The sequence below is a fragment of the Rhineura floridana genome, chromosome 6, assembly GCF_030035675.1.
Source record: "Rhineura floridana isolate rRhiFlo1 chromosome 6, rRhiFlo1.hap2, whole genome shotgun sequence".
NCBI classification, from domain to species: domain Eukaryota; kingdom Metazoa; phylum Chordata; class Lepidosauria; order Squamata; family Rhineuridae; genus Rhineura; species Rhineura floridana.
Window position 1 is genome coordinate 91,795,163 of NC_084485.1, and position 13,351 is coordinate 91,808,513.

The 13,351-nt window shown below is 41.3% G+C and overlaps 1 protein-coding gene across 3 annotated transcripts in view; it reads right to left on the minus strand.

Annotated features, from left to right (window-relative positions):
- CC2D1B (coiled-coil and C2 domain containing 1B) overlaps positions 1–13,351 on the minus strand; it is a 57,641-nt gene that overhangs the window by 42,287 nt on the left and 2,003 nt on the right. For all 3 annotated transcript variants that reach the window (XR_009763541.1, XM_061632992.1, XM_061632991.1), the window contains exons 2-4: positions 10,550–10,668; positions 6,951–7,083; positions 1,988–2,088 (exon numbers count right to left, since the gene is read on the minus strand). Coding sequence is in view for 2 of the 3 variants with exons in the window: in XM_061632992.1 (XP_061488976.1) it covers positions 1,988–2,088; positions 6,951–7,083; positions 10,550–10,615 (300 nt within the window). In the remaining variant the exon portion in view is untranslated. The remainder of the gene's footprint in view (positions 1–1,987; positions 2,089–6,950; positions 7,084–10,549; positions 10,669–13,351) is intronic.

The window sequence follows — 13,351 nt, forward strand, 5'->3', positions numbered from 1 at the left end:
TGGTGCCTCTTCCCTTTCTAAATCCAGCTTGGATGTCTGACATTTCTCGCTCCATATATGGTAAGAGCCTTGAGCATTACTTTACTTGCATGGGGTATTAAGGCAATAGTTTGATAATTACTGCATTCCCTGGGATCCCCTTTCTTTGGAATTGGGATGCATATTGAATGCTTCCAGTCTGTGGGCTATTGTTTTGTTTTCCATATTTGTTGACAAATTTTTCTCAAAATTTGGACAAATTCAGTCTCAGTAACTTGTAGCAACTCTATTGGTATGCCATCTGTCCCTGGCGATTTGTTTCTTCCAAGTATTTTTTCACCTCACATTCTAAAATTTCTGGTTCTTCATCATACGGTTCCTCCATGAATGAATCTGTCATCCTTGCATCTCTTTTATAGAGTTCTTCAGTGTATTGTTTCCATCTTCCTTTTATTTTATCTCCATCGGTTAATGAGTTTCCTTGTTCACTATTCAATATCCCTACTCTTGGTTTAAATTTCCCTTTCATTTCTCTAATCTTTTGGAATAGGGCTCTTGTTCTACCTTTTTTGTTGTCCTCTTCTATTTCTATACAGTAACTATTGTAATAGTTCTCTTTGTCCCTATGTACTAGTTGCTGTATTATTGCATTTAGGGTTCTAACCATGTTTCTGCCTCCTTTTGCTTTTCTTCTGTCTTTAACCATTTGAAGAGTTTCTTCAGTCATCCGTTGAGGTCTTTCTCTCTTTTTAAGTAGAGGTACTGTCTTCTTGCATTCTTCCCTGATAATGTCTCTGACTTCACTCCATAGTTCTTCTGGTTCTCTATCAACTAAGTTTAAAGCCTCAAATCTATTCCTTATTTGATCTTTATATTCTTCTGGGAAGTTATTTAAATTGTATTTTGGCATTATGATTGCTTTGTTCTTCTTCTTTAGCTTTACTCTGATTTTTGATATGACCAGTTCATGATCTGTACCGCAGTCTGCTCCTGGTCTTGTTTTCGCAGAAAGTATTGAACTTCTCCACATTCTGCTACCAATTATATAAATTTGATTCCTATATTGACCATTTGGTGATGTCCACGTGTACAGTCATCTTTTTGGTTGCTTTACAGCTGGTAAAGCAAACAAGTGCCACAATCTTGTGCACAATTATATGTCCCAGTGAAGCCTATGGGACTGACCCCAGCATAATTGTACACAAGATTGCAGCACAAGTTCTTACATACCACCACTCCTGACAAGATTTAATTCCAGATTTGGAAACTCCAAAACCTGCAGTTGTTGGGAGAAAATACTACTTTTCAAAAGGCCCAAATGATGTCTCTCCTACTCCCCCAGACTTTCAGTGATGATGGCATTACAAAATAATTTCATTAACATCTACCCCTCTCAGCCTTGTCTTGAATAATATGAAAATTATTTTAATGAAAGGATAATGGATTGTAGGCACACTTACTTTAGGGGGCACAAAAGTTCCAGAAATAAGCCAGAGAAAAACACTCTAGCAAGGTTTCAGCCTTATTTCTCAGTGATCTTGGATCCTACTGGCAACACTTGCGCCATAGTGGAAGCAGGCCTTGGTCCTTAAGAAGTCAATCATTAGTACTGCTAGATGCCACTTTTCCCTCAAACATTATGAAACCGCTTCTAAATTTACTGCAGCATAGTTCCAACCTCAGAAATGTCATAATTTCTTTTCTAGACATACAGATAATATGCAGGTCCCTTCTTTCTTCCTGGCTCCTATAGACGCATACTACTTCAGCTCCAGCCTGAGGTAATGGGGCGGTATTAGGCAGGGATGGTGACAGCCCCCCCCCTCTGGAAAACCCCGACCTTTAATGGTTCCTGCCTATCACTAGTAAGTACTGTTTGCACTTCCCTGCCAGTGTTTCAGACTCTCAAGATTGTGGAGTATTATCACATGCAATCTTCCCTATAAGGTGATGATGCCCCTTACTTTGCACCAAGAAAAACAGCCTCCCAACAGAATCCCATATATACCAAAAGTTCGGTATCTTCCTCCAGACCTTCATCATCATCTTCATTCAGGTCCTTCATGCACTCAGCCGCCATCTTTTCAATATGATCCATAGGCAGAGGGGCTGGAGAACACAATCAAAGGTTCAAACAAACACTTGCTGAGACACTAAAACTGTGGCAGATTTAAAAAATACACTTTTCCTCATCTTACTAATTTTGCTGCTTTTAGGCAGTAAAAAATTGGAAAATGGACATGGACTGCCTTCAAGTCGATCCCAACTTATGGCGACCCTATGAATAGGGCTTTCATGGTAAGCGGTATTCAGAGGGGGGTTACCATTGCCTCCCTCTGAGGCTAGTCCTCTTCAGCTGGCTAGGGCCTGCTCAGCTTGCCACAGCTGCACAAGCCAGCCCCTTCCTTGTCCGCAACTGCCAGCTGGGGAGGCAACTGGGCTCCTTGGGACTATGCAGCTTGCCCAAGGCCGCACAGGTGGCAGGGCACGTAACCTCTGAGCCACTCACTGTGGGGTGATCTTTAGCTGACCCTTTACACCCTGGAGACACGAACGGGGATTTGAACTCACAGACTCTAGACTCCCAGCCAGGCTCTCCTCCCAACTATGCTATATAAGAAGGTTGTTTTCTTCAAGTTTCTATCATATTTCCCCCTTTCTATAGCAATCCTAAGCTATTACACATGGGTGGGGAACCTCTTTGGCCCAGTGGGCCAGATTTTTATTCCCCCCCCAAAAAACCCCACAGGCCAACTTTGACAGGTAGCAGGGGGGGCACCCATCTGTCAATCACCTGATGTCATGACGACTGTTTTTATGATGTTTTAAAGTATTTTTAGTGCTTTTGTTTGCCGCCCTGGGCTCCTACTGGGAGGAAGGGCGGGATATATATATGAATAGATGAATGAATGAATGAATGACAGGTGGGTATATCATAGAGTTGGATGGGGCCTATAAGGCCATTGAGTCCAACACCCTGCTCAATGCAGGAATCCAAAGTAAACCATACCCAACAGGTGGCTGTCCAGCTGCCTCTTGAATGCCTCCAGTGTTGGAGAGCTCACCACCTCCCTAGGGAACTGGTTGCATTGTCATACTGCTCTAACAGTTAGGAATTTTTGCCTGATGTTCAGTTATAATCTGGCTTTCTATAACTTGAGCCCATTATTCTGTGTCCTGCACTCTGAGATGATTGAGAAGAGATCCTGGCTCTCTTCTCTGTGGCAACCTTTCAAGGACTTGAATAGTGCTATTATATCTCCCCTCAGTCTTCTCTTCTCAAGACTAAACATGCCCATTTCTTTCAGTCTCTCCTCATAGGGCTTTGTTTCTAGTACCGATCATCCTTGTTGCACTTCTCTGAACCCGTTCCAGTTTGTCTGCATCCTTCTTAAAGTGTGGTGTCCAGAACTGGACATGGTACTGAAGATGGTGCCTAACAAGTGCCAATATTTCATGCGATTTAGAAACTATACTTCTGTTAATGCAGCCTAAAATAACATTTCCCTTTTTTGCTGAGCCAACTATCCCCCATCTTATAATTGTGCATTTGGTTTCTTTTACCTAGGTGTAGGAATTTGCACTTATCCCTGTTAAATTTCATTCTGTTGTTTTCAGTCCAATGCTCCAGCCTATCAAGATCCCTTTGAGTGGTCCCACTCACCTGCCAAAGTTGACCCAGAGTATGGCGGGAGGGATCTGCTTTGCCAGCAAAGCAGCACTCAGCAGGACTGAACTATCTGTTAACCAGATAATGCATGGAGGGTTAAGTTCAGTCCTGCTGGCAGTGCTGGGTACTGCTAGAAGACCCCTGCAGGACTGAACCCAACCCATGTGACATCAGCTGATGGGTAGGCGGGCATGGTTTGGGGGAAATAGCCTTGTGTGCCAAGTTGCCCTCCCTGTCAGGCCAAGTTTTCCCACCCCTGCTTTTACAGGAAATGAACAATCAATTCAGAATATAAACCTGACGAACCAAGCCCATACCTTTCCCCCACAAAATGAACTAACTAGAAGCCATAAGGTAAAATCTTTTCCTGACAATATGAACTAACTAGAAGCCATGTATCCCATAAGTATATAAATGTTGTAAGCCACCCTGAGTGATATGTTAGAAGGATGGGAGATAAATCCTTATATAAAATAAATCAATGGTTTACAAGCTTTCTTATGCCTTAAGAAAGCTAACAGAGGCTTATTCTTCTATATCTTAGTAGTACTACATACTGTTTCTAGTTATTTTTAGGCAGAAACATTTTCAGTTATTTGCACTGTCAACAGGATTATAAACAAGTCAATGGAGAACCACAACGTAAATAAAAAGCTGGAGTCAAGATCAAATAAAGTAATCTTTACTCTAGAGTCTAGACTGCCTTAATTTGCTCCCTCCCCAAAAAATGATCACCACTATCACCTAAGGAGAGTTTAAGAGCTAAGGATGCACCCACATGACCCAGATACAACTTTGCTCACACAGGGCCATATCACCACTGCAGCACACATCTTTGGCAAAAGGTAGGTGGGACTGTATTAATATGCTTGCAGCCTCATGCTCTATCCACCTTGGGGTGGTTTGCATGTAACACTAAACCATAGTTTAGTACTACATGCACAACTAGAATGACCTTGAGCAAAACCTTGCCTCCCTTTCTCTACATGATCAAAAGAACCTCCGCAGCATTTAGCTTCACTTTCAAAGAGTGCTGGCTTAGGGTTCTGTACAAACCGGAGATTTAGAACATAATCATGCATTATGACACTAGTTTGTTAGCTATAAACCAGAATTCCTAATTTGCACATAACACTATGCCAAATCTTTGAAACAGAAAGTACAGCTAGAGAAGTCTTCCTATAGGGAAAGGGGAGGGGGTAGCCTGTGAGCCTGACACTAGGCTTGCTCGTGTAGCACTAAATCCTGTTTTAGCATTATGTGCGAGTCACCCCCATCTCTGATTGTAGGTAACTTCGAGCATTTTATTTATAAAAGTGAAACTAAATGCTACGAGAGAAAGAAAGGGGAGTGTGAGAACCCGAGGCTTCACTTGGGCTCATTCTAGGTTGTGCATGTAGTGCTGAACCAGCCCATTGTGTAAAACAGTGATCTTCCAAAGTCTGCATCCAGGAGCATAGTTACATGGTCATTCAAAGCTGTTTTGGCCTCAACTTAATCTTTCCAGCAGCACAGGTTCTCTGTACTGAACATAACAATAATGGCAACATGCAGTTTGTGGAGAATTACCTCCATGCTACCCTTGTGAAACCTTGCCTAAGGAATCCCTTTGTCTATACCATCTGCAGGATCGGATGGTGGAGCAACTAGATATAGTGGGATTTTTTAAAGCAATCATAATTTATGAAGCACTTTTGATGTATCTCTTTTCATCTCTGCCACGGTCCTGGAACATAGCTTCCTTATGGATTTTTGTTGTTGTTTTCACACAAATGCGGAATACTTGCCATCAAAACATTGACCATACCTTTGGCTGAGCAGAAATATAAAACCTGGTCGTCTGAGATCCAGACGCAACAATTTTATTTCCTAGCCCAAAAGCTCTGCTAAATTATCACTATTACATTATTTCAGTGTCAGGCCACCCCTCTTCTGTTGTCTTTTAAACTCTCAGTCATGAGTCTTAAAGCTTGTCTATATAAATCATCCCCCTACTTTTGTATCATCATCACCTTCATCATGTTCCGCCATCTGTCTGATTTTCTTTCTCAACTGCTCCCTTTGACTCCAATTGTTCACTTCAGTGTTTGTTACTATAGCTTCCACAGAATTTCAGCCTCGAAGTATTTAACATGGCAGGCAGGCAGGCAAGGAGGTATACATCTTTTATATTTTAAAGATTATATTATTATATTAAGACATATTTTATTTTTGAAGACCACTCAAATTATAGTTTTTCAGCCAGTGGTCTCTGCTTTAATAGTGGTTGGGTCAGTCTTTACTCCCTCTTCTTAGCTTTTTTTACATAAGGCTGGTTTACTTTCACTGCACTGTTTTATTATCTCCATTTGCTCTGTGTGTGGCTTTTTTACACTGAATTTGTTTGCATTATTCTATGTTTGTTTGTATTATTAGATGTTTAAGTTTTATTTTTGTTTTAAACTTAATTGTTGCATGTCGTCCAGAGAACTTGTGTTACGAGACACCTGACAAATGCAAATAACTAAAGAACTCCTGATCTCACTAACAACATTTGCATCACACTCTTCAGTCAATTGTTTAGTTAAATTACTGTTTTCTGCCATGTCAAAACAAGAGTAGCTTTATTTTCCCATTTTGACTGGCTTCCTTCAGTTTCATGCAAACAGATCCAGTTACAAAATTTAGGCTGCAATCCCTTGCCTGGAATCAAGTCCCACTGAGCTCAATGGTGTTTACTTTTGAGTGGAAGTGTACAGCAGGGGTGGGAGTCCTCCAACCCAGGGACCAAATGCAACACTCAGTACTATCCCAGGTCAAGCTCCTCAGGTCACACTGCCTCTCCCTAGGCCACTTTATTGGCCCTACTCCACACCCTCCTCAAGTGCTTTTGCCTGGCTGGAATGTATCTTTGAACTGTGATCATGTCTCTTGCCTGTCTGTAAGGGGATGGATACTGGGGATGGGTGTGGGGTAGAAACCTATGACGTTTGTGTGGCCGGAACGCAGCTTACTCAACAAAGTTCAGAGTCACATCTGTTGCTCCACCCACTTTTGCCTCTGGTCCCTCCCACTTCTGCCTCTCGCCCCACCCACCACTGGCATGCAGGTACCGGAATATTGCCCTTGAGAGAAAGCGGCCCTGAGGCTGAAAAAGGCTCCTTAGCCCCGACGTATAGGATTGTACTGTAACATTTCTGTCTTGCATATGAGTTCTTAATAGACAGTACATAGCAAAGGCAAAAAGCCAAGTAAAAATGCAACTTCCAAAATGATGTCCTTTTACCTTAAACAATTCAACTTTTCCAGTGAACAAGCTTACTTTTTCCTTTAGGTTTTGTTTTCCCAGCAGGCAAGTTTTCTCCAGTGATAGCAGCTAGTTCAGCTTCTAAGTCACCATCATCCTCCAGATCTAGAATCATCTCTTCAGGACTGAACTCTACAAAAAGTCCCAGCTGATGCCAAGAGAGAAACCAGTTCAGCAAGAACAGGAGGCTTAAACCATTATACCCATCTTCCATACAATGGCCATGCATTGCAAATCCAAATACCAGCATATGCTTTGTTTGCTCTAATTTAACTACACTGTCCTAACTTTGGCCCTAAAGATTTCAAAAATGAAGACCTTCTGCCCAAAGACGTACTGTATTTCCAGATCCTATGAACTCTACATTATTGGCCTTATTTTGAAAATTTAGAGCTAACAAATGAGTTTGAAGAAAAGGCTAAATTATGTGCCAAGATCATGTTTACAACATTATGCAGAATTAGGTAAACTTTATGCTTCCTTCCCCATCCAAAAAATGTGTATTTTTTACAGCCAGCTAAAAATCAGCTAGTATATACGCAATTGGAGGGAGAACTGGCATTACAGTAAAAACATAGATATAAGCACAATTGATACCACAGGTAACAGTAAAAACAAAAGACAAACAATTTAGCAATGAAGATTATACACTTATTTTGTTACAAGTAAAACTCAGCAAATAAATATATGTAAACCTGCATATTCTTTATACATGACACTTCTTAAATTTTAAGTCTGCTCTTCCTCCAAAGAGTTTAGGGTGGTATACATAATTTCCCCCTCCAACCTGGCCTCACAAAAACCCTGGGAGACAGGTTAGACTCAGACATAGTGATTGGCCCAAGTTATCTCAGAACGCTTCCTGAGGGGTTGTTTGATCTAGCCAGACACTCTGACCACACTGGTTCTCAACTGGATGCTTTTTTTGTTGTAGAATTTGATTTTTTAAAACATGTTTGAGTTTGTTTGGCAAAGAACAGCGTACCAATAGGAAAAGGAACAGGTAAATGATAGGCAATAGCAATCTTTGGTTGAGGGAAAAATGCAGGAGATGCTATCCCGGAAGACCTTTACACACTTTACCTACATTAAAAAATATAGATCTCTCCGTAACAGCAAGGGCTCAAAATATACTTTAAAAATTCAAGTATGTTGGATTCTCAGAATTCACCATCGGTTTGTAGACTCCATTGAACCTTGTGTGTCTGCTCTTCAGGCACTGCATTCCAAGGAAGTTACTACATGAGGCGGTGCAGTAGGAGTAAGCACTCTTATTCCACCCCTCTCCATTCTGGTTTTTTGTCACCTCTGAACTCATGGAAGGTGACTGTCTCCAGACGTAGTCTCTTGGATCTGTGGAGACTCCCCACATATTATACAACCCTCCAAAAGAAAAAAGAGGCTCCACACTGCATACAGTCTCCTACCATGAAATGGAAAGAGATGAAATTGGGGAGAAAGATAAGGTGGAGCTAGTGTGCTCATTCCCATTGCCCCCTCTCACATGGCAACTTCCCCAGAATGCAATATCTGAAGAGGGCTTAGGTGTGCTATTGATGTGTAAGTTACCAGCTTTACTTGGGTGTACTTATTTGCCAGTTACCATTTTTATGTTGAATAGTAGCATTTGATCCAGTTTTGGGATGCCAAAGCATTCCAAAGAAATGTATAAAATTGTAACTTTTGAGTCTCCTGGATGGTGGCATAGGGAAAACTCTGAAAATTTTGGATCCCCCAGCTATATGAGGCCCAACATTTAATAATACCCATTAACTAACACAGTGGATTTCAATCCCTGGGGTTGCTCTGAAATTTATCAAGTGAATAACACAAGACAAGCTTCTATGAAAGATAGTTTGCCCACCTCTATCCATCCTCCCCTGCAATAGGCAGCCAGGGGGAATGTTGGGTGCATTCTAAATACTTTTACTTCACTTACTGTAAGGTCCAGCTGGTCTTAACAGTTCCATGATTTAAACATGATTTAAACCCTGCATAACTCTGGGCAATTCTATGGTAGCATAACCATTTTTCAGTGATCCATGAAAACTGAAAACCATGACCTAGCATTACCTGGTTGAAATACTAAGGCTATTTCCTTGACATGACACTGCTGTGTCATACTGTTCTCATTTAGTTGTCAAAGCTAACAAAAAAACACAGACCATGGCAGTTAACAAACAAAATGTTTGCTGTTGCAGTTTCTTGCCTATAAGCACAAGAAGGAAATTCTGCCAAAGACATTTATTATTATTATTATCATCATCATCATCTAGTAGCATGAGGGGGGAGAACAGGAACACACCCGCTGCCCTTGTCCCAATCATTACATCCCCATTGCTTGGCTTCACTGCCTTCCATGCATTGGAGTGGACAGGTCTGAAGCAGGAAGCTGCTCCATGCGTATAAGCTCCCTATGCAATTTAGAATCCTGACAATGCACAGTTCTAAATTGTTGTTTTGATTATTTGCTTTTGTAACTTTTACCCTCCAGCACGGCTTTCCTGTTTTCTGACCAAGGCACTAAAACTTTTTCACTTGTAAAGGGTTCCGACTTTTCTCCCCCTCCCCATCTTACAACTGGTTTGGAAATGTGGACCTTTTGAATGTATTGTGTGGATTTCCTTTCATAAGAATCCCATTCTAGGGAAACTAGGGCGATTCTCTCTTTCATAAGGCGAGGTTTCCTAAGAAGCTTGGGAGATTTTACTTTCCCCTTGAAGCAAGTGATATCTTCTATTTGCATAGAGGGATTTGTTCAACTAGGACTTTTCTAAACTGTTCATATCTTTGACCACGGCACATAGTGTCCTGGGTGCATACAGTGATCTGTGGGAAGTTAGTGGATCCTGTTTCACAGGGGTTGACCTGGGCAGCATACTGGTCCCTTTCAGCTGATTCCATGTGTATTTAAGTACTGATTACTTCCGCTCTTTTAATTTATATGAAACACCCATACCAAATGTGACAACTCTTATATAGAGTACAGAGGCAACAACCTTGCACTATCACCAAACTTCAGCTAATGATAAAGACTTCTGAAGACAAGTGAAGGAAACCAGGTGTAACCAGTAGGTATCAAGCATTCCAACTTTCTCTTGTTTGCTTCTCTCAAAGGACTGCTGGTTTCTCCCTAAATTACCAAGAATCTCAATTACCACAAGTTCCCCTGGCATCCAAGAGTTGGCAGAAAATTTGATGGGAATTAAAAGGCTAATCAAAGAATAAATCATCAGGTCACAAAGCACAGACTTCAAGGGTAAATACCAAGCAGAGTACAGTTTTTTTGTAAAAAGTCCTGGCTGGGCATCTGCCAGGACTGGCTTAAACTTAAGGAAGCCTTCCATTGCAAAGTGCTGGTAGATGGATCATGACATACTTATATAATTCAAGTCTGCTGGAGCAAAGTCTGCAAGTGAATTCTAAATGCAACTCAAATGTGAGTAATCAAAGGCACCACATCTCTACTCTTACCAGTATAAAAGAAAGGTACAAAGTATCCCCGCAGCATCTTTGAATCATAGTAACCCAACAACTACTTACGCAAACCAAATGGACTTAAGGTTTAAACATTCCAACTGGTACACACAGATTGGTGGAAAATATTTACGTACTTGTTTTGCAGTAGCGGCTGCCTGACCCTTCACCTGGGGGGTTCTCCTGGGTCTTCTGCCAAGCATTTTGGCCTATCAATATCCAAATACTGCTGTTTTGCTGAGTCCGCAAAAGTTGCCTACAGACAATAATACCCAAACATAACAGACAGAAACAACATATAGAAATTCCCTGTTAGAAAATACAAAAAGCCCTGACTGGAAACCAAGTTAAAAACAACAACCAGCTGAGCAATCAGGTTAACTCGCCACTGCGGATTTCATGTTTCTGTTCTATTATTTATTACAAGATGTATGAAAATTTTCTTTAATAAAATAATAAAAGATGCCAGTTTGCTGCCACCCTCTACAATAGTCACTGTCATGAAATTGTAAAATGGTCTAAAATGCTTTTTGCAACATGGCTCAGATGCAGAGAATTGTTGGGATTTCATCTTGGGAGGAGATGGGCCTCTGTGTGAGTGGAAAACTTTTAAGTTTTGTTTCTCAGCTGCCACTAATTAAGAGCTGGAGAAGCAGCACCTGGTTATCTCTGTTATCTCTTGAGAGCCTGGTACTCAAGGCCAAGCGGGCCTGAGAAGAGTTGAGATCAGGACAGGAGGGGGGCCTGCTAAGGCGCAAAAAGTGAAGAAGCTTCAGGAAAATTACTTCATTAGAAAGCCTCCTGATTGGCTGAATCACTGTGAACTGTTGCTAGGGATTTTTCCTTAAGTATAGGGGGTGACACCTATAGTCTTGGTTCCCCTGGGTTCCATCTAGACGTGTGGTTACCTGAGTGGGGTTCCACTGCCTTCACTACCCTACTTATGTCTCTCTGAGGAGAAATGAGATTTACAACAACTACCTCTTCAAATAAGTAGAATAGCTCAGTCAGTTTTGTTATTTTTGGTTGTGTCTGAACTCTTGTATGTCTTACCTAAATCCCTGGTTGGATGTGGGTTTTGAGGAATTGTTTTGCTGCTATTAACTGTGCACTTATATTTTTATTAATAAAGCTACTTCTTATTTACCCTGGTGTGTTCATTGAGCGAGAATAACTTTGGTTCTGAATCTGGCACCTTGACCACTGACCACAAACTACCAAGAGTGTGTTTTGGCTTTACCTGAGGGCTTCTGGACGAGGAGTGCCTGTGTGGCCCTTGTCCTTAGGAATCCTTGGTTTACCTACATCTGGGCTCTGGGTTTCCCTGACTCAGAGTGTGAACCAGTAGAAGGGGTGGTGGCAGCCTATCTTCTACCTTGCAGGGTTGGTGTTGCTTTGCACAGTGTTGGCAAGGGGAAATTGGGTTCCGGATCAATTACCCAGGGTGAGGAATTGGGTCCGAAGCATGAACCTGGCACCCATGGGGTGGAGGTCAACAGTCATAATTACAAGAGGCATTGTCCCCCACCCTGTTTCTCTAGTCAAAGCACAAGTGGAAAAGCTGGACACTGCTGCTTCTGGAAGATATTGCCTGGGCTGCCCTACATCAAAATAAATGGGAACAAGCCACTGCTGTCTTTTAGATTATGACCACCCAGTAGTTCAAAAATGAAATAACAAGGGACATCCTGAAACTCAATATTGTCTACAAACTATATGCACTGACCAGGAAGTCCTGCCAACAAGATAATGCCAAAAGGGGGATGGGAAAAAGGAGTAGAGCACATATTTGTATGCATTAAAGACAGAGGTTCAATTGTGGACAATTGCTAAGAAAATCCAAACCAGTCACAATTTACTTCAAAAGAGGAAAGTTCCTAAAAATGAGGAGATTGGTAAAAATGAAGTTGAAAGGGGATGTGAAGAGGTTTAAATCTCTCCAGAATGCTTGGAGTTGTTCAAAACCACCGTAGAAGCTTATCTAGAATGTTTACTGCAGATCAGTAAAGGGAGGATGCTGGTGTGGTTAATCAGCAGAGTCAAGGAAGCTATTACAGGCAAGAAGGCTTCCTTCAGAAAATGGCAGTCTAGTCCAAATGAGGAGAACTAAAGGAACACAAACTTTGGCAAAAGAAATGCAAGCAGACAATAATGGATGCAACAAAACAATTTGAGGAACACAGCGCTAAAAACAAAAACTTAACAAGAAAAATTATTTAAATACTGTAGTAGCAGGAGACTAGCTAGTGAGATGGTTGGACCTTTAGACAACAAGGAAGTCAAAGGTGTGACAAAGGTAGAAAAGGAGATTGCAAAGAAGATAAATAAATTATTTGCATCTGTCTTCACAGCAGAAGGCACAGGGCAGATTCCTGTGCCTGAACTTTCTTGGGAAAGGAGTCTGAAAAACTGGGGCAAATAACGATGACAAGATATGAAGTTCTAGGCTTTACTGACAGATTAAAAACTGACAGATCACTGGGTCTGGATGAGATTCTCCTGAGAGTTTTTAAATAACTCAAATGTGAAATTGCTGATCTTCTAACAAAAATAGGTAACATCCTAAAATCAGTCTCCACACCTGAGGACTGGGAAGTGGTCAATGTTGCACCAATTTTTAAACAGGGATCCAGAGGGCATTTGGGAAATTACAGGGCAATTAGCTTAATATCTGTTCTAGGAAAACTGGCAGAAAGCATTACTGAAGACAGAATTACCAAGTATATAGAAAAACAAGTCTTGCTGAAAAAGAATCGGAATGGCTTCTGCAAGGGTAAGTCCTTCTCGTTAACCTTTTAGAGTTTTTTGACATTGCCAACAAGCATACAGATAGAGGTGATCCAATCAGCATTGTGTACTTAAACTTCCAAAGAGCTTTTGATAAAGGACCTCACCAAAGACTTCTGAGTAAGTCATGGAATAAAAGGATCAGTAATTGG